Source organism: Hemitrygon akajei, chromosome 15, assembly GCF_048418815.1.
Source record: "Hemitrygon akajei chromosome 15, sHemAka1.3, whole genome shotgun sequence".
Classification (NCBI taxonomy): domain Eukaryota; kingdom Metazoa; phylum Chordata; class Chondrichthyes; order Myliobatiformes; family Dasyatidae; genus Hemitrygon; species Hemitrygon akajei.
This window is the reverse complement of record NC_133138.1, coordinates 40,928,993-40,947,263: the sequence shown is the minus strand read 5'-3', so window position 1 is coordinate 40,947,263 and position 18,271 is coordinate 40,928,993. Positions and strand designations below refer to the sequence as shown.

Here is an 18,271-nt window from a genome sequence, read left to right as displayed (position 1 = left end):
TCTACCGCCAGGACCTAAGAACTTTTTAAAAGCTATTATTAATGCTTTTTGAGATAGTGATTTAGATGCATATCATATTTTTTTACTGAGTTAAGTATTGTATGTAATTAGTTTTGCTACAACAAGTGTATGGGACATTGGAAAAAAAAAGTTGAATTTCCCCATGGGGATGAATAAAGTATCTATCTATCTTAAACCCTTTTGATAAGGGTTTAAGCCTAAAAAAATTTCCGTGATATCGGTTGGATATGAAATCGGAAAAGTAGATAACATCATATTCAAAAAATCAAAAAATGCACAACACTCTTAGAGTTTACAGAGAATGGTACGAGAAACAAATGAAAATGTCCGGTGTGTGGCAGTTCTCTGGGCGAAAATGCCATGTGAAAGAGAGAGGTCAGACTGATTCAAGCTGACAGGAAGGCAACAGTAACTCAAATAACCATGCCTTATAAAGATGATGTGCTGAAGAGCATCTCTGAATGCACAACACATCGAACCTTGAAGTGGATGAGCTACAGCAGCAGAAGGCCTCACCCATAATTCCTTCTGTATCTAATAAAGTAGCCACTGAATGTACACTTACATGTATTAGGAATATGCTGTGGTGTGTTGGCCAGTGCGTGACATGAAACAAAAACATTTAACAACTGTAAAGAATAAAGGAGTATATAAAAAATAAAGTTGGAGGTTAAAGTACAGATTAGAAATAAAATATGTATAAATTCATGATATACCAGCATGTATGTACAATGTAAATACCATTAAAAGTGATTTAAAATGTTTGCGGTGACGTGCAGTGACAGTCATAAAGTGGGTGGAGGAGCTAATTGGAATGGTTGATCAGATTAACTGCCTGATTAATTCCATCCAGAATTCAAATTTCACTGGGGAATATTATTCCACTTCCTGTGGCAGGAGCTTTATAAAAGTTCAGTTAGGCTGCATCTGGAGTATCGTGTTCATTTCTGGCGGCTGATGAGGTTCTGGAGAGGCTGTAGAAGAGGTTTATTAGGATGCTGCCTGGATTAGAGAGCATGGGCTACAACAAGAATTGGACTAACTTGGGCTGTTCACTCTGGAACGGTAGAGGCTTGTGGAGAACTGATAATGGTTTATAAAATTATGAAAGGCAGACAAGGTAGGCAGTCGGAATCTATATTGAACATCTGTTTCAAATTATAAAAGCCACAATCCAAAAGCAGAACTTTAAGCACAAAATTTTGCCTCAACCAAAGTTTTGAGTGGGTTGCTTTGAAGTATGGTATCTGCAGATTTTCCCTTCTTTCTGAATGTATCAGCCTTATTCATCACCCCAAGAGCATGTTCCATGCACCCAAAACTCTCTGTGTGAAAAATAATTACCTCTGATGATCCCCCTATACTTTCCTGTATTTACACAGTTTGTTGTCTTTTGCACAAGTTGGTGTGGTCTTTCATTTATTCCATTATGTTATTATCCTATTATGGATTCACTGATTATGCTGCAAGACAATGAAAGTCAGGGTCGTATATGGTGACATATATGTACATTAATAATAAATTTACACTGAACTTTGAGATTTCCAGCATTTGCAGTTCTTCCATTTCTATTTGTGTGTTTACAGGAATATATTAGAAACATAGAACAGTACAGCACCGTACAGGCCCTTCAGCTGATGCTATATTGACCTTTTAATCTACTCTAAGACCATATTTAGACCATTTGGCCCATTTACTTTCCCTCTCAAACCCATTCCCCTGCCTTCTCCCTATGACCTTTGACCTTACTGATCAGGCAGTCCTCCATTTTTCTATCATCCATGTGCCTATTTAAGAGGCTCTTAAATGTCCCCAATGTATCTGCCTCCACCACCACCCCTGGTAGCACCCACCACTCTCTGTGTAAAAAACTTACCACTGACATCCCCCCCACCCCCCCATACTTCCTTCACTTTAAAATTTTGAGCTCTTGCATTAACCATTTCTGACCTGGGCAAAAGTCAGTGGCATCCCCTTCTGGGTACTAGCTGGAGTGTTCTGTATAATACTATACTATAGTTAAATAATACTAGACAATGTCGTGGTTTCTTGTGCCCCACAAACGACCAGGAGACGCAGAAGATTCTTCGAGAAGTATTAAACTTTAATTTGCAAATCAAAGCTGAGACAGTCATTGAGCTAGTCGCTGATTGCCCGCCAATTCTTGTACATAGCATTTTTTATAGCAATCTCCTGGTTTAGTTGTATTAGCATATCCAATCGGTCTACAGTTGCGTATCACAAGTACATCCGCCACTATTGTTTCTACCCATTGACTTAATCTTGTTCTAATCTATATCTCTTAGCTACCTCTCATTAACACACCATTGTCTTCTACATTCTTAAGATTTCATTCTCCTACTAAATTGGATACATGCATAGCAAATAGCAAGTTCAAAGCTGACTACATAGTTTTGGTTACACAGCAAACAATGCAACTTTTATACTCCAATAACAACCAGGTGACCTGTTGAGGCACCCTTTGAGAGAAAGATAGTGCAGTCTGATGTGATGTGCTTTGGAAATTAAAGAAGAAAAACTCAGTTTATTAAAGAAGAAAGACGTGCAGCCAGACAAATATAGCTCGTCCTCGTTTAATGAAGGACACTTTTGATGACAACATTTCTGGTTGATCTACCACCCTTCAAGAATACTCTAATGTTTTCATTTCTTTTTCCCTGACTTAAAGCCACATACAGCTGACCATGCTGGAATACCGGTTTCTCCAAATAAATCAACACATTCGCCATGGTTTGGCCTTGCGCCTTATGTATAGTCATAGCAAAGCATGACTGTATCGGGAACAGGCTCCACTGAAGAGGGATATCTTCCCCTTCTGATAAATTGAGAGTAATTCTTGGGATCATGACAATGTCATTATTGAACGCACCAATGTTTATCTTTGCTACAATGAAATTGTCATGCAGTTCTTCCACCATCATTCGCGTTCCATTGCAAAGCCTTGGTGAATCCAAGTTCCTCATTGAATTGATGGGAGATCCCCTCTTCAATTCCAGTTTGTGCGGCGGCAATCCAGAGAGTTCAACCAAATCAAGGAATTCTGTTGGAAAATGAGTGGCGTTAGCTCCTTTACTTACGGCATTGAAGGAACAATATTCTTTCATGATTCCAGGGAAGCGTCTAATGCATGTGAAGTAGTTGGAAGACCTTCTTTGGCACCAAAGGATGTCACTTGGAAGAGACAGACAGACAGACAGACAGACATACTTTATTGATCCCGAGGGAAAGTGGGTTTCATTACAGTTGAAACCAACCAAGAATAGTGAAGAAATATAGCAATATAAAACCATAAATAATTAAATAATAATAAGTAAATAATGCCAAGCGGAAATTAGTCCAGGACCAGCCTATTGGCTCAGGGTGTCTGACACTCGAGGGGGGAGTTGTAAAGTTTGATGACCACAGGCAGGAATGATTTCCTATGACGCTCAGTGTTGCATCTCGGTGGAATGAGTCTCTGGCTGAATGTACTCCTGTGCCTAACCAGTACATTATGAAGTGGATGGGAGACATTGTCCAAGATGGCATGCAACTTGGACAGCATCCTCTTTTCAGACACCACCCCCCGTCAGAGAGTCCAGTTCCACCCCCCACAACATCACTGGCCTTATGAATGAGTTTGTTGATTCTGTTGGTGTCTGTTACCCTCAGCCTGCTGTCCCAGCACACAACAGCAAGCATGATAGCACTGGCCACCACAGACTTGTAGAACATCCTCAGCATCGTCTGGCAGATGTTAAAGGACCTCAGCCTCCTCAGGAAATAGAGACGGCTCTGACCCTTCTTATAGACAGCCTCAGTGTTCTTTGACCAGTCCAGTTTATTGTCCATTCATATCCCCAGGTATTTGTAATCCTCCACCATGTCCACACTGACCCCTTGGAAGGAAACAGGGGTCACCGGTGCCTTAGCCCTCCTCAGGTCCACCACCAGCTCCTTAGTCTTTTTCACATTAAGCTGCAGATGATTCTGCTCGCATCATGTGACAAAGTTTCCCACTGTAGCCCTGTACTCGGCCTCATCTCCCTTGCTGATGAATCCAACTATGGCAGAGTCATCAGAAAGCTTCTGAAGATGGCAAGACTCCGTGCAGTAGATGAAGTCCGAGGTGTAGATGGTAAAGAGAAAGAGAAACAGGACAGTCCCCTGTGGACCCCCAGTGCAGCTGACCACTCTGTCTGACACACAGTGTTGCAGGCGCACGTACTGTGGTCTGCCAGTCAGGTAATCAATAATCCATGACACCAGGGAAGCATCCACCTGCATCACTGTCAGCTTCTCACCCAGCAGAGCTGGGCGGATGGTGTTGAACGCACTGGAGAAGTCAAAAAACATGACCCTCACAGTGCTCGCCGGCTTGTCCAGGTGGACGTAGACACAGTTCAGCAGGTAGACGATGGCATCCTCAACTCCTAGTTGGGGCTGGTAGGCGAACTGGAGGGGGTCTAAGTGTGGTCTAACCATAGGCCAGAGCTGCTCTAGAACAAGTCTCTCCAGGGTCTTCATGATGTGGGAGGTCAATGCCACCGGTCTGTAGTCATTGGAGCCACTGGGGCGCGGCGTCTTCGGTTCAGGAACGAGGCAGGACGTCTTCCACAGCACAGGAACCCTCTGGACACTCAGGCTCAGGTTGAAGACATGGTGAAGTACTCCACATAACTGGGGGGCGCAGGCTTTGATCACCCCGGGGCTGACACCATCCGGGCCTGCAGCCTTGTTTGGGTGGAGATGTTTCAGCTGTCTTCTCACCTGTTCAGCTGTGAAGCCCACCGTGGTGGTTTCAGGTGGGGGAGGGGTGTAGTCATGAGAGCAGGGTGGAGGGCTGTGAGGAGGGGTAGGAGGGGAGAGTGGAGTATGTGTTGGTTGGGGGCCGACAACAGATGAATCATGCAGTGGATGGGCAGGGGCCACAGCGTCAAATCTGTTGAAGAACAGGTTAAGTTCGTTGGCCCTGTCCACACTGCCTTCAGCTCCTCTGTTGCTAGTTTCCTGGAACCCAGTGATGGTCCTCATCCCACTCCAGACCTCTCTCATGTTGTTCTGCTGGAGTTTCCACTCAAGCTTCCTCCTATACCTGTCTTTAGCCTCCCTGATCTTGGCTTTCAGGTCCCTCTGTATTGTCCTCAGCTCCTCCCTATTTCCATCTCTAAACGCCCTCTTTTTAGCATTCAGGATGTCCTTAATGTCCTTTGTTACCCATGGCTTGTTATTTGAATAACAAAGGACAGTTCTTGCTGGAACACTGCAGTCCACACAGAAGTTGATGTAACCAGTGATGCACTCTGTGAGCCCATCAATGTCCTCTCCATGTGTCTCACAGAGGGCCTGCCAGTCTGTCACCTCAAAACAACCCTGGAGTGCCTCATACGCCTCCCCCGACCATTTCCTCAGTGACCTCGAGGTTGCAGGCTTACTCTTCACCAGAGGCACGTAGAAGGGTTTGAGATACACCAGGTTGTGATCTGGCCTTCCCAGTAGGGGGAGGGTAGGGGAGCTGTATGCATCCTTAACATTAGCATACATCAAGTCTCCCCTCTGGTTGTACAGCTCACATACTGCGTGAAGTTGGGCAGTGTTCTAGCCATGGTAACGTGGTTGAAGTCACTCGAGATAGAGGCTGCCAGTTGCCTATCCTGACCTTTCCCTTCATACAGCAGAAATTTGCAGTTTCTCCAGTGAATAGGAAGGCACGACAGTGAGGGCATACTCTGGTCATCGTTCCAACATCAGCAGAAATGTTATGTCTTGCGAGTCGTACATTTTGCCTTGGTCTTTCGCTGTCGAGGTATTGTCATCGAAAGCGACCATTCTCGTCTTCAGCAACTCTCGCAATAATTACTCTTTGCCGCATATTCTCGAGTTGATCTTTCCTTTTCTCTCCGTCTCTTCCTCTCTCCTCCTTCTCTGCCTGTTTTTGTCATTCTGGAGACGTGCAGCCCTTTCATCCCCGTCTCTTCATCTCTTCTACCATTTGTTCTTTCTCTCTGATCCTGGAGTCGTCTGGTCCGGCCTCATCCGATTCTTGTTCTCTCCTCCTTCTGTGCCTGTTATCATCCTGGAGACGTGCATGCCTCTCCTCCTCTGTCTCTTCTCTCATCATTTTTGCCCGGACTCTTTGATCCAGGGGTCGTGCGACCCTGGCCTCATCCGATTCTTGTTCTCTCCCTCCCCTTGCCGCTTCCTGACGACATTTGGTGTCATCTCTTGACCATAATGTCTCCCTTCTCTTTCCACTCAGCATAATTAGGCTGTCCATATCTCTTTACCCTAATGCTGAATGGAAGATGTGAAGCAGTAGCATCAAAGCCTCCAGGATGCTAATTTTTCTTGATGATGTGTTTGGCACTCTCCTAAATGGACATGATAGCCTTGCCCTTTTGCTGTGGTTGGTGTTGCTGCTGTGAGCATCGTGAGGCGCTGCTGAGGCTGGCCGTGCACATGCGTCGTGGTATCGCGTCGCAGTTTCCATTAAAGCTGGAATTGGCTCAGGTTGTGGAAAGCGGGGCCTGTTGATTGACGAGTGAGCAATTTTAGACAAATATATAACCCTGAATTTTGCATGCATTCTGTAAGCTAGCACACTTTAAGTCAAGTTAGTCAAAAAAAGTGCCGCTGTAATGCACCGTTTGGGCTAATTGGAGGTCACAAACAGACAAACAGAGCATGAGAGTTTTAGTAGCATATAGATAGATAGTGAGCTGTCTCAGCACCTATCACCTGGTTGTACTTATATCTACTGTGATGAAGTGCTTTGTGTGGTTGATCATGAAGACTCGTCTCCAGCCTAAACAAGGACCTGGACCCACTGCAAGTTGCTTATTTCCTTCATTGGTCTACAGTGGATGCAGTCTCACTGGCTCTCCACTTGGCCCTGGATCACCTGGACAATAGCAATCCCTACATCAGGCTGCTGTTTATTGATTACAGCACAGCGTTCTACAAAATCACACCAGTTTTAATCAACAAGCTCTAAAAACTGGGCCTCTGTACTTCCCTCTGCAACTGGATCCCTAACCTCCTTGTCAGGAGACCACAGACAGTGTGGATCAGAAACAACACCTTGTCACTGCCAATCAACACAAATGCACTTAGCCCACCGCTCGACTCTCTCTGCACCCATAACTGTGTAGCTCGGCACAGCTCAAACATCTTTTATAACTTTGCTGATGACACAACTATTGTTAACAGAATTTCAGATGGTGATGAGGAGGCGTTTAAGTGTGAGATCTTTAAGTGTGAGATCTTTCAGCTGGTTGAGTAATGTCACAACAACATCCTTGCACTCAATGTCCGGAAGACCAAGGAATTGATAGTGAACTTCAGGAAGGGGAAGTCGAGGGGACACACTCCAGTCCTCATCGAGGGTCAGAAGTGGAAAGGAAGAGCAGCTTCAAGTTCCTGAACATCTCTGAAGATCTATCCTGGGCCCAGTATATTGATGTAATTAGAAAGAAGGCATGACAGTGGTCATATTTCATTAGGAGTTTGAGGAAACTTGGTAAATCACCAAAGTCACTCGCAAATTTCTACAGATGTACCGTGGAGAGCATTCTAACTGGTTGCGTCACCATCTGGTATGGTGGGGCCGTTACACAGGGTCAGAAAAAGCTGCAGAAAGTTTCAAACTCAGCCAGCTCTATCATGGACCCATAGCCTCTCCTGCAATGAGGACACTTTCAAAAGGTGATATCTCAAAATGGCAGCAGCCATCATTAAGGACCCCCATCACCCACAACAAGTCCTCTTTTCAAGGAGGGTGTACAGGAGCCTGAAGCCACACACTTAACATTTGAGGAGTAGTTTCTTCCCCTCAGCCATTATATTTCTGAATGGAAATTGAACTCAAGACACCACCTCAGTACTTTTTCTTTTTTGTTCATTTTTGCACTACTTATTTAATTTTTCACACTCACGCATGTATATTTCTTTTTGTAATTTATAGTTTCTATGTATTGAATTGTACTGCTGTTGAAAAAAACACACATTTCACAACATAGTGTGTTATAGGTGTACTACTGTGCTTTACACCCTGGTATGGATGGCATCCATTAGTCTCGCGAGAGCATGGATCTGCACCTGGAAAGTCTTGCTACAGAGGCGATGCTGGAATGTCCTCTCCAGGGCACAGGCCTGGGCAAGGTTGTGTGGAAGACCGGCAGTTGCCCAAGCAGCAAGTCTTCCCTCTCCACGCTACCGATGTCGTCCAAGGGAAGGGCAAGGGCTGATATAGCTTGCCACCAGTGACGTCGCTGGAGTTGCCAGAGCAAAGTTGAAATACACCCTGGTAAACATGTATATAATTAAATGACATATACTTGTCTTGACTTGAATTGACTATCCACTCAGTCTGCTGGAGCAGATTTTGCATGCTCGTCCCTATTTCAATGAGGCAGCTGGCTAGCCTCCACCTGTCCAGTGTGCCTGCTGTCACACGCAAACAGCTACTCGGAGCCACAGGTGAGAGCTGAGTGACCAAAGGTGAGCGAGCTGCCCCAGAATGGGCACACAATCCCCTTCATCCAAATGCTACCAGCCCTCCCTGGAACCCCCCCACACACCCTATACACTCTGTTTTATTAACACAAGAGATTCTGCAGATGCTGGAAATCCAGAGCAACACACACAAAATGCTGGAGGAAGTCAGCAGGTCAGGTAGCATTTACGGAAATGAATGAACAGTCGACATTTCGAGCCGACACCCTTCATCAGAATCGGGAAGGAAGGGGGAAGAATAATTATTTTATTTATTCTAAATTGTACTTAACGGTTTTATTGCTGTTTTAGGCACACGTGCAAAATAAAATTTTATTCCTTAAAAGAGGAGCAACATTTCAAAATAGAGTAAATGTGGTTTTCAACTGTGTCGCCTCTTAGAAATTCTGCAGCGTTTTCGTCCGCACGGGTGGGTTTACCGCACCGATGGGCAGGTCACTGTGATTGACAGAAATTACATGCTGATGCAAGAGTGGCTAAACTAACATCAGCGAGAGGCCCGGGGCAGGGACCATCCTGGGTGGGAGCAAGGTGCCCTTCAACCAATGAGAACAGAAGGGCTCGGTGATAGACGTGGATTATGCCGTGACGTATGGAAGGTGGAGCTGGCACCAATAGGAGTACGGCTCTGGTGATGGACGTCAATTTGAATAAATGAAGTAGCGAAAAATTCTGCCTGAGGTGGTGCAAGGGGTATACGATCCCACGTGATGGACATGGACTGGAGCGAAAGAAGTGGCCAGAAAAACCGTCGGGGGCGGTGAAAGTAATGCTGTTGTCAAGATGGGGCGCGACCCCGGTGATGGACAATGAATGGAACGAATGGGGTGGCGAGGGGAGGGTGCCGACGCGGGCAATGCTGCGACTGCCAATAGAGGGAGAGGGGAGGGGAGGGTTCCTTTGATGGACGTGAATTGGAACGAATGAGGTGACGAAAGACGCCGGAGCCATCCCCGAACAGAGGGCAGGAGACTTGAGACTTGAACCATGCGTATCGCCCGGTTTTTTTTTCACTTCTGATCCGGTTGCGATGGCGAAGCAGGGCGAATGCGATTCAGTGGAACTGGTGAAGCAGCAAGAGGAGCTCGTGAGGCGAATGAAAGAGGAGAACAGCCCGGGAGACCAGGTCGGTCATCCGGCAGGGTCAGGGGGGTGGCTGGAAAAGTGCCAGTGCCGTGGGCCTCGAGTACCGGGCAGCTGTCGTCGGCCTGCCGCAGAGATGCATCCCCGGTCGGAACTGGGTGTGTTACAGGGCTGCTGCAGTTGGACCGATCCCGTACCCAAGGCCCGCCTGCAAATGAATGGGGAAGGGAGGGGATTAGTGGTCATAAAATGAAACTAATACAGAAGATTGGCTGACTATCAGGAGGTGAAGAGTGGGAATAACGGGAGCCGTTTCTGTTTGGCTGCCGGTGACTCGTGGTGTTCCACAGGGATCTGTGTTGGGACCAAGAGACTCCTGGATAGGTACATGGAGCTTAGAAAATTAGAGGGCTATGGGTAACCTTAGGTAATTTCTAAAGTAAGTACATATTCGGCACAGCACTGTGGGCTGAAGGGCCTGTATTATGCTGTAGGTTTTTCTATGCTTCTGTGTAAATGATTTGGATGATGGAATTGATGGCTTTGTTGGCCAGGTTTGCGGATGACCCGAAGACAGGTGGAAGGGCGGGCAGCGTTGAAGCAGGGAGTCTGTTGAAGGACTTCGATGGGGAGAATGGGCAAAATAGTGGCAGGTGGAATACAGTGCAGGGGAGTTTATGGTCATGCGCTTTGGTAGAAGTAATGAAGGAGTGGACTTGTGCAGGATTCCCTATAGCTTAACTTGCAGGTTGTTGAGTCGGTGGTGAGGATGGTAGTGCAATATTAGCATTCATTTTGAGAGGACTGGAATGTAAAAGCAAGGAATTAATGTTTATGCTTGGTAGGGAATAGGTGTGACAGCACTTGCAGTATTGTGAGCAGTCTTCGGCCTCTTAAAGGCTGTCCTGTGATTGGAGAGGGTTCAGAGGAGGTTCACGAGAATGATTCCGGGAATGAAAGGCTTATCTGTGAGCAACACACACACACACAATGCTGGTGGAATGCAGCAGGCCAGGCAGAAGTTCCAGGAGAGGGTTGGTCACTAAATGAAACTAACAGGGAAGGGAGAGTGGTCACTAAATAAAACTAACAGGGAAGGGAGAGGGTTTGGTCACTAAATAAAACAGTAACAGGGAAGGGAGAGGGTTTGGTCACTAAATGAAACTAACAGGGAAGGGAGAGGGTTTGGTCACTAAATGAAACTAACAGGGAAGGAAGAGGGTTTGGTCACTAAATGAAACTAACAGGGAAGGGAGAGGGTTGATCACTAAATGAAACTAACAGGGAAGGGAGAGGGGTTGGTCACTAAACTAACAGGGAAGGGAGAGGGTTTGGTTACTAAATGAAACTAACAGGGAAGGGAGAGGGTTTGGTTAGTAAATGAAACTAACGGAAGGGAGAGGGTTTGATTACTAAATGAAACTAACAGGGAAGGGAGAGGGGTTGGTCACTAAACTAACAGGGAAGGGAGAGGGTTTGGTTACTAAATGAAACTAACAGGGAAGGGAGAGGGTTTGGTCACTAAATGAAACTAACAGGGAAGGGAGAGGGGTTGGTCACTAAACTAACAGGGAAGGGAGAGGGTTTGGTTACTAAATGAAACTAACAGGGAAGGGAGAGGGTTTGATCACTAAATGAAACTAACAGGGAAGGGAGAGGGGTTGGTCACTAAACTAACAGGGAAGGGAGAGGGGTTGGTCACTAAACTAACAGGGAAGGGAGAGGGTTTGGTCACTAAATGAAACTAACAGGGAAGGGAGAGGGGTTGGTCACTAAACTAACAGGGAAGGGAGAGGGTTTGGTCACTAAATGAAACTAACAGGGAAGGGAGAGGGTTGATCACTAAATGAAACTAACAGGGAAGGGAGAGGGGTTGGTCACTAAACTAACAGGGAAGGGAGAGGGTTTGGTTACTAAATGAAACTAACAGGGAAGGGAGAGGGTTTGGTTAGTAAATGAAACTAACGGAAGGGAGAGGGTTTGATTACTAAATGAAACTAACAGGGAAGGGAGAGGGGTTGGTCACTAAACTAACAGGGAAGGGAGAGGGTTTGGTTACTAAATGAAACTAACAGGGAAGGGAGAGGGTTTGGTCACTAAATGAAACTAACAGGGAAGGGAGAGGGGTTGGTCACTAAACTAACAGGGAAGGGAGAGGGTTTGGTTACTAAATGAAACTAACAGGGAAGGGAGAGGGTTTGATCACTAAATGAAACTAACAGGGAAGGGAGAGGGGTTGGTCACTAAACTAACAGGGAAGGGAGAGGGTTTGGTCACTAAATGAAACTAACAGGGAAGGGAGAGGGGTTGGTCACTAAACTAACAGGGAAGGGAGAGGGTTTGGTTACTAAATGAAACTAACAGGGAAGGGAGAGGGTTGATCACTAAATGAAACTAACAGGGAAGGGAGAGTGGTCACTAAATAAAACTAACGGAAGGGAGAGGGTTTGGTCACTAAATGAAACTAACAGGGAAGGGAGAGGGTTGATCACTAAATGAAACTAACAGGGAAGGGAGAGGGGTTGGTTACTAAATGAAACTAACAGGGAAGGGAGAGGGGTTGGTTACTAAATGAAACTAACAGGGAAGGGAGAGGGTTTGATCACTAAATGAAACTAACAGGGAAGGGAGAGGGTTTGGTTACTAAATGAAACTAACAGGGAAGGGAGAGGGTTTGGTTACTAAATGAAACTAACAGGGAAGGGAGAGGGTTGATCACTAAATTAAACTAACGGAAGGGAGAGGGTTGATCACTAAATGAAACTAACAGGGAAGGGAGAGGGTTGATCACTAAATGAAACTAACAGGGAAGGGAGAGGGTTGATCACTAAATGAAACTAACGGAAGGGAGAGGGTTGATCACTAAATGAAACTAACAGGGAAGGGAGAGGGTTGATCACTAAATGAAACTAACAGGGAAGGGAGAGGTTTGGTCACTAAATGAAACTAACGGAAGGGAGAGGGTTGATCACTAAATGAAACTAACAGGGAAGGGAGAGGGTTGATCACTAAATTAAACGGTAACGGAAGGGAGATGGTTGATCACTAAATGAAACTAACAGGGAAGGGAGAGGGGTTGGTCACTAAATGAAACTAACAGGGAAGGGAGAGGGTTGATCACTAAATGAAACTAACAGGGAAGGGAGAGGGTTGATCACTAAATGAAACGGTAACGGAAGGGAGAGGGTTGGTCACTAAATGAAACGGTAACGGAAGGGAGAGGGTTGATCACTAAATTAAACGGTAACGGAAGGGAGGGGTTGATCACTAAATTAAACGGTAACGGAAGGGAGAGGGTTGATCACTAAATGAAACGGTAACGGAAGGGAGGGGTTGATCACTAAATGAAACGGTAACGGAAGGGAGAGGGTTGATCACTAAATGAAACGGTAACGGAAGGGAGAGGGTTGATCACTAAATGAAACGGTAACGGAAGGGAGGGGTTGATCACTAAATGAAACGGTAACGGAAGGGAGGGGTTGGTGGTTACTAAATGAAACGGTAACGGAAGGGAGAGGGTTGATCACTAAATGAAACGGTAACGGAAGGGAGAGGGTTGATCACTAAATGAAACGGTAACGGAAGGGAGGGGTTGGTGGTTACTAAATGAAACTGAAACTCGTGCACGTGAACAGAGGCTGTTGCTCCATTCTGGGAAGCGCTGGACCCTGAAACAGAGCAGCTGCTGGATGAACTCAGTGCATGGAACAGCATCTGTGGAGGAAAAGAATTTTTTATATCTAATGTCAATGTTTTTCAGGTTGAGACCTAGCATTAGGACTAAGAGGGGGAGATGGCCGGTATAAAGAGGATCAAGGTAGTGGGGTCTGAAGCAGGACAGTAACGGATGGGTTGGATGATAGGCTGAAGATTCAGGTGGTGGAAGGGGTATGACAGGGAACAGTGGGTGATAGAAGCGGGAAGGGGGAGAAATTGGGAGACATGGAGCAGAGTTGGTAAAGGTATAAATAGTTGGTGGGGTGAAGGGTTATAATTTGGGAGTGCTGGAATATGGTAAGTAAGGAAGCACATGAAAACATTCTTTCCCTCCCCGACCTGTCTGAATACTTTCAGCATTTTCTGTATTTTTTTCCTCTGATTATCTAGCTGTGAGACCTAACCTTTACAACCCAATGTCCAGTAGCTGTAGTATGCACTCTATTTACCCCACTCGCCCTCATCTGATGTCATTTGCCCTCCCCGATCCCATTCCAATGAGCCTTTGTTTTCCATTTCTCCTGCATAGGGGTTGGATTTTCTCTGCACATTCATTCGCAATCAAGTTTGAGGCTTTGGAGAGGGTGCAGAACAGGTTTATCAGGACGCAGGCTGCAGAAACTTGGGTGGGTTTTCTTTTACTCTGGAGCAGCGAGTGCTGAGAGGAGATCTGATAGGGGTTTAAAAGATTATGAGAGGCATAGGTAGAGTAGACAGGGAGTATCTTTTATCCAGGGTAGAGCTGTCTACTACCAGAGAGCATGCATTGAAGGTGAAGGGGGTAGGTTCAAAGGGATGTGAGGGTAAGTTTTCTTTACTCAGAGTGGTGGATACCTGGAATGCATTGCCTGGTATAGTGGCAGAGGCAAACACATTCAAGGCTTTTAAGAGACGTTTAGATAGGCACATGAATATGAGAAAGATAAGGGAAATGGACATTGTGTAGGTAGGAGGGATTAGTTTTTTTTCCCAGGGATTTTTCAATTTGCTTTTTAGCTGTTTCGGCACAACATTGTGGGCCCCAGGGACTGTTCCTGTGGTGTACTGTTCTATGTTCTCAGTTATAATACTTTGATCAATTTGTCCTGTTGAAGGGTCTTGTCCCAAAACATAATGAGTTCATTTCCTTTCTTATATGCTGCCTGACCTGCTGGAGTTCCTCCAGCATTTTGTGTGTGTTGTATGTCCTTTCTACAGATGTTTAGAGATAAGGTACAGTATCTTCATCAATATGCTGATATTGTGTTATCACCTCTTGACAATCCACAACAAGATCAATAGGTCATGGTCAATAGCCTTTGATTGCCTCTGACATGTGAACATCTCCTTTTCATTGAAATCTGTCATTATTGTGCCTGAAGTTGTCTATTCCAGTCAGGCCTTGGTTTCCATGGTGACGGTGCCATGGCAAGTCCATCATCTCCAATTATATTAATAGAACAGAGCAGTACAGTTTGTGAAATGTCATTCAACCATACACATGAATACAGGTAAACGAAACAGTGTTCATCTGGCTCCAAGGTGCAAAGCACACCTTACCAACAGCCACATACAGTGTGTATTGGGCATGTATTTTTACAATAGACAAACATACGAATAAAATAACAATATATCCAAAGTCCCCAAGTGGCATGTCCTGTTGATTGATGGGCGTGAATGTTCTGGAGCCACGTCTCTGAACAGCCCACAACAGTTCCTCACCTCGTGCAGTGCAGCTGCAGTTAAGCACTGGAGGGCATCACTGACCAGAGGGGCCAGTACACAACCCAGCTGCACTCGCCCAGCTCCGGCGTATCCTACCTCAACGGCTGCAACAGGCGACCCCGGGGCATGAATGAGGCCTGGTGTGCGTCACTACTGAGGCCATGCAACCCTCTCACTGTTGGCCTCACCAGTGAATCAGACCCACAGATATTCTAGTCTGTTAAACCTCTGTTAAGGGATAGGTTTCCTATTACTTTCGTACTTTGTACATTTCAGTCAGGTTATATCTCTGACAGAAAATTCCGCAGTCAAATCTGAAGTACTCTAGCCCAGTGGGAATTGTATCTGGCTGATGCAATGTCAAGTGAATTGCCTCACTGAACTGAAGGGAAAATTCCATTTTTTCAGTCATGCTTCTAAAGCTGTTCCACTCGATCCCCAATAGAGTGCCGACCTTTTTGATGTCCCTGGGCCTGTACTCCCTGGAGTTCAGAAGAATGAGGAGGAGCCTTATTGAAACCCATCGAATATTGAAGGGCCTCGATAAAGTGAATGTTGAGAGGATGTTCCCTATAGTGAGGGAGTCTAGAACCAGAGTACACAGCCTCAGAATAGAGGGATGTTCATTGAGAACAGAAATGAGGAGGAATTTCTTTAATCTTAGTAGTGAATCTGTGGAATTCATTGCCGCAGAATGCTGTGGAAGCTAAGTCATATGGTGTATTTAAAGCAGAGGTTGATAGGTCCTTGATTAGTTAGGATGAAGGCCGAAGAATTGGGTTGAGAGGGATAATAAATCAGCCATGATGGAATTGTTAGCAAACTCAATGGGTTGAACAGCCTACTGCTGCTGCTTTGTCTTTTGGTGTTATGGATGGATAATTAAGGTTGGTCCTATTGCTGTGCTTGGAAGGACTTGTTTCTTGCAGAGTTGCCCTATCAGAATGCTATCTTTTTTATTTAGTGATACAGCACAGAACAGACATTTCAGTCCGATGAACCTTTGTGTATGTTTGACCACGTTTGCAAAGTAAACACACACTATTGACTTCCTTGGTGTGACCACAGAAATATTTGTTAAGGGATAAGTTTCCTGTTATTTTCATACTTTGTATATTTCAGTTAGGTTATATCTATGACAGGAAATACCTCAATCAAATCTGAAATGCTCTAGTCCAGGGGGAATTGTATCTGGCTGATGCAATGTCAAGTGAATTGCCTCACTGAACTGAAGTGAAAATTCCATTTTTTCAGTCATGCTTCTAAAGCTGTTCTTTTAATATTTCGAAGGCTTGCATGTGGCCTCATTTTCAGTAATAAGGCCATAATCAAGTCTGCTCCATCATTTGATCATAGCTGATTTATTTTCCTCTCTCAGCCCTACCACCCCTCCCCAGTCTCTGAGCCCGTGTTCATCCTTCCATTCCCCTTCCCACCTGGGACTGGCCTGAGTTAATACTAATCAGAGTAATTTTAGCCCCAGCCTGGGTATTCTTGTGGTTGATTGCATACATTATTTAATTAGCAAAACAACATGGACAGACCCTTTCATCCCAATGAACTGCAACATTCAGCAACCTACCTTTTTAACCCAAGCCTAACCACAGAACAATTTACAATGATCAACTAACCTACTGATCAGTGCGTTTTTGGACTCTGGTAGGAAACCAACGCGCTCATGTGAAGGACATACAAACTTCTTACAGAGGACACTGGAATTGAACTCCAAACTCCCAACAGCCTGAGCTGTAGTAACACTGCACTAACCACTAATGTCCAAACCTGTGCCAAAATTCTGTGCATTCATTCATATTTTAGCAAAGAGTTTCAATGCAATCTCTCAAAAGTTACCTTGCAGAACATTGATTCTCAATCTCCAACACAATATATACCCAAAACTCCAAATTCTTTCTGCTATTGTTTAGAAGTCACGGTGCTTTGGTATGTGGCTGACCCAGTTCTGTTCCCTGAGCGACCCTGAAAGTTGCTGATCTTTAGTTTCCTTGCACTTCTGAAACTCACCTAGTTCTCTTGAGATTGTAATTGTACTACCATGGATCAGAACCACAATCAGGTTTAATGTTACTGGAATATGTCGTTTTGTGGCAGCAGTACAATGCAATACATAATAATACGAAAGAAAACTAAATATTACAAATGTGTATATAAAAAGTTAAATTAATTAGTGCAAAAAGAAAAAAATGGTATACATTATTTGAAATCTGATGGTGAAAAGGAAGAAGCTGTTCTTAAATAACAATTAAAATTGTGTTGAGTTATTAATGAGATATATCCAATAGATACAGTGCTCTGTGAAAGTCTTAGGCACCCTAGATTTTTTGAAATGGTTTCTGATGGTGTGGCCTCCACAGAGCCCTGATCTCAACATCACTGAGGCTATGCGGGATTACCTGGAGAGGCAGAAGCAAGCAAGACGCACAAAATCTGCAGATGAACTGTGGCAGGTTCTTCAAGATGCTTGGAAGAACCTACCGGCCAATTTTCTTACAGAACTGCACAACAGTGTACCTGAGATGTAGTTTTAAAAACCATACCTTTTTTTTTAACTGTTTACTACTCTTTATAGTTTTTTAATATATATTTAGAAATTTTTCAATTCACTATTTTTGAAGGAATCTTCACCTTACTGAATTTTCTTACAAGTGCCTAAGTCTTTTGCTCAGTACTGTATGTCTGTGCAACAGTCTCCTCACATTAAACAAAGTTGCAAGCAGACGTTTTCCTTTAAGGAAATCCACTCTGGCACCCCGGTTATGAGGACCCCAGATCGGCCACCTGAAGGACCCAGCAATAGATAACCCCTTAGGAGAACGTTATACACAACTCAAGTGATTGGACTGCTCACTACTACTATATGCAATAGTGTGGAATTGCAGCAACACCAGGGCCCTGAGGGTGCTGGATTATGGGAGGTTTACTGTACTAATTTCTGTTAATTGGGTTTTATACCTTTATTGTTACAGAATCCCAGTACATTTCAAGTTCATGTTTAATTCTCATTTAACCATGCACATGCGTACAGCCAGACAATGTTCCTCCACGGCCAAAGTGCAAAACACAATACCAACTGTCACATACAGCACATATAATTACAATAGCAGTAAAACATACAGTCACTCAAAAATAATATAGCCCAAGTCCCTGAGTATTATGGCCAGTTTGGAGTTTACTTGAACCTTTAAACTGTTAGTTTCTGAGTAGAAATGTTAAG

At 44.7% G+C, this 18,271-nt stretch overlaps 1 protein-coding gene across 2 annotated transcripts in view; it reads left to right on the top strand.

Moving 5' to 3' along the window:
• The first annotated feature begins 9,468 nt into the window (after positions 1–9,468).
• hars (histidyl-tRNA synthetase) overlaps positions 9,469–18,271 on the top strand; it is a 47,433-nt gene continuing 38,630 nt past the window's right edge. The window contains exon 1 of one of the 2 annotated variants that reach the window (XM_073067421.1): positions 9,469–9,661. In XM_073067421.1, the coding sequence (XP_072923522.1) occupies positions 9,566–9,661 (96 nt within the window). In that variant the 5' untranslated portion in view covers positions 9,469–9,565. The remainder of the gene's footprint in view (positions 9,662–18,271) is intronic. The other variant, XM_073067420.1, reaches the window with a different exon arrangement.